General features: G+C 61.9%; 1 protein-coding gene across 1 annotated transcript in view; it reads right to left on the bottom strand.

Moving 5' to 3' along the window:
* PIP5KL1 (phosphatidylinositol-4-phosphate 5-kinase-like 1) overlaps positions 1–1,288 on the bottom strand; it is a 9,397-nt gene that overhangs the window by 5,182 nt on the left and 2,927 nt on the right. Inside the window, exons 5-6 of the mRNA XM_010856876.1 lie at positions 1,017–1,141; positions 3–37 (exon numbers count right to left, since the gene is read on the bottom strand). Of these exons, the coding sequence (XP_010855178.1) occupies positions 3–37; positions 1,017–1,141 (160 nt within the window). The remainder of the gene's footprint in view (positions 1–2; positions 38–1,016; positions 1,142–1,288) is intronic.

Below are 1,288 nucleotides of genomic sequence, written 5' to 3'. Positions count from 1 at the left end.
ACCTTCTTTCCCCGAGCCACCCGCAGACTGTGCACTCCTGGAAGGGGAGAGGGCGTCAGGTGAGGGGCGCAAACTCGGATACGCCCCCCCGGGTACGTCCTGTCCAGTGCCAGTTTCAGGCCACGCCTCCTCTTCGAGATCTGCCGCATCCCAAGCCTCCAGGCCGCGCCCCCGGACCCCACCCTTCCCCAACTTGAGGCTGGTGTCCCGATTTGACCTGTTTCTAGATTTAACCCCAAATGGGGGGCTCGATGGTTAAGAATCTGCCTGCAATGCAGGGGACTTGGGTTCGAGCCGTGGGTCAGGAAGATCCCCTGGAGAAGGGAATGGCTACACACTCCAGTATTCTTGCCTGGAGAATCCCATGGACAGAGGAGATTGACGGGCTACCATCCATGGGGTCGCAGAGAGACACTACTGAGCGACTACTGCTAAGTCACTTCAGTCGTGTCCAACTCTGTGCGACCCCATAGACGGCAGCCCACCAGGCTCCCCCGTCCCTGGGATTCTCCAGGCAAGAACACTGGAGTGGGTTGCCGTTTCCTTCTCCAGTGCATGAAAGTGAAAAGTGAAAGTGAAGTCGTTCAGTCGTGTCCGACCCTCAGCGACCCCATGGACTGCAGCCTTCCAGGCTCCTCCGTCCATGGGATTTTCCAGGCAAGACTACTGGAATGGGGTGCCATTGACTTCTCCAACTGAGCGACTAACAGGCCCACAAATCTTCCTCCGGTCACTGTCCAATCCCAATCCCGCCCTCTTTGGGCCCCACCCAGGTCTTGGCCCCTCCCATCGGCCCCGCCCCCCTGTACATTGCTGTCTAGGACCCGCCTCCCCACTGGACTTGGCCCCAGCCTCTCTGTTGCCCAGTGCCCTCCACCCTGCTCGGACTCAGATCCCCTACGCTCCCCCCACCACTCCCGACCCTGGAACCTTCCCACTCTCCGACCCATCCCCTTCTCGCCCTCTCTCCTCACACCTCCCCGCTCCCTGCAGTCCCAGTCCCGGACAGGTCATACCCAGCACCCGTGCGAGCAGTGAGTGTGGGTGTCGCTGCAGGTGATGCACGTAGCGGGGCAGGTGGGCGAGCAGCGCCTGCACCTCCCGGCTCCTCAGGGTCTTCAGGAAGAAGCGTTGGTCGTGGCTGAGGGGCGGGAGGGAGAGGTCACTGTCCAGGCCGGTCAGGAGCCGCCTCCCCACCGCCCGTCTGGCCTCCTGTCTCCACCCCTCTCCACCCAACTTAACTTGGCCATTCTCTCTCTCTTAAAGCGCACCTCTCCCCCGACCCACC

This window comes from Bison bison, unplaced genomic scaffold (assembly GCF_000754665.1).
Source record: "Bison bison bison isolate TAMUID 2011002044 unplaced genomic scaffold, Bison_UMD1.0 scf7180017864375, whole genome shotgun sequence".
In the NCBI taxonomy this organism is placed as follows: Eukaryota; Metazoa; Chordata; class Mammalia; order Artiodactyla; family Bovidae; genus Bison; species Bison bison.
This window is presented reverse-complemented; position numbering and strand designations above follow the sequence as displayed.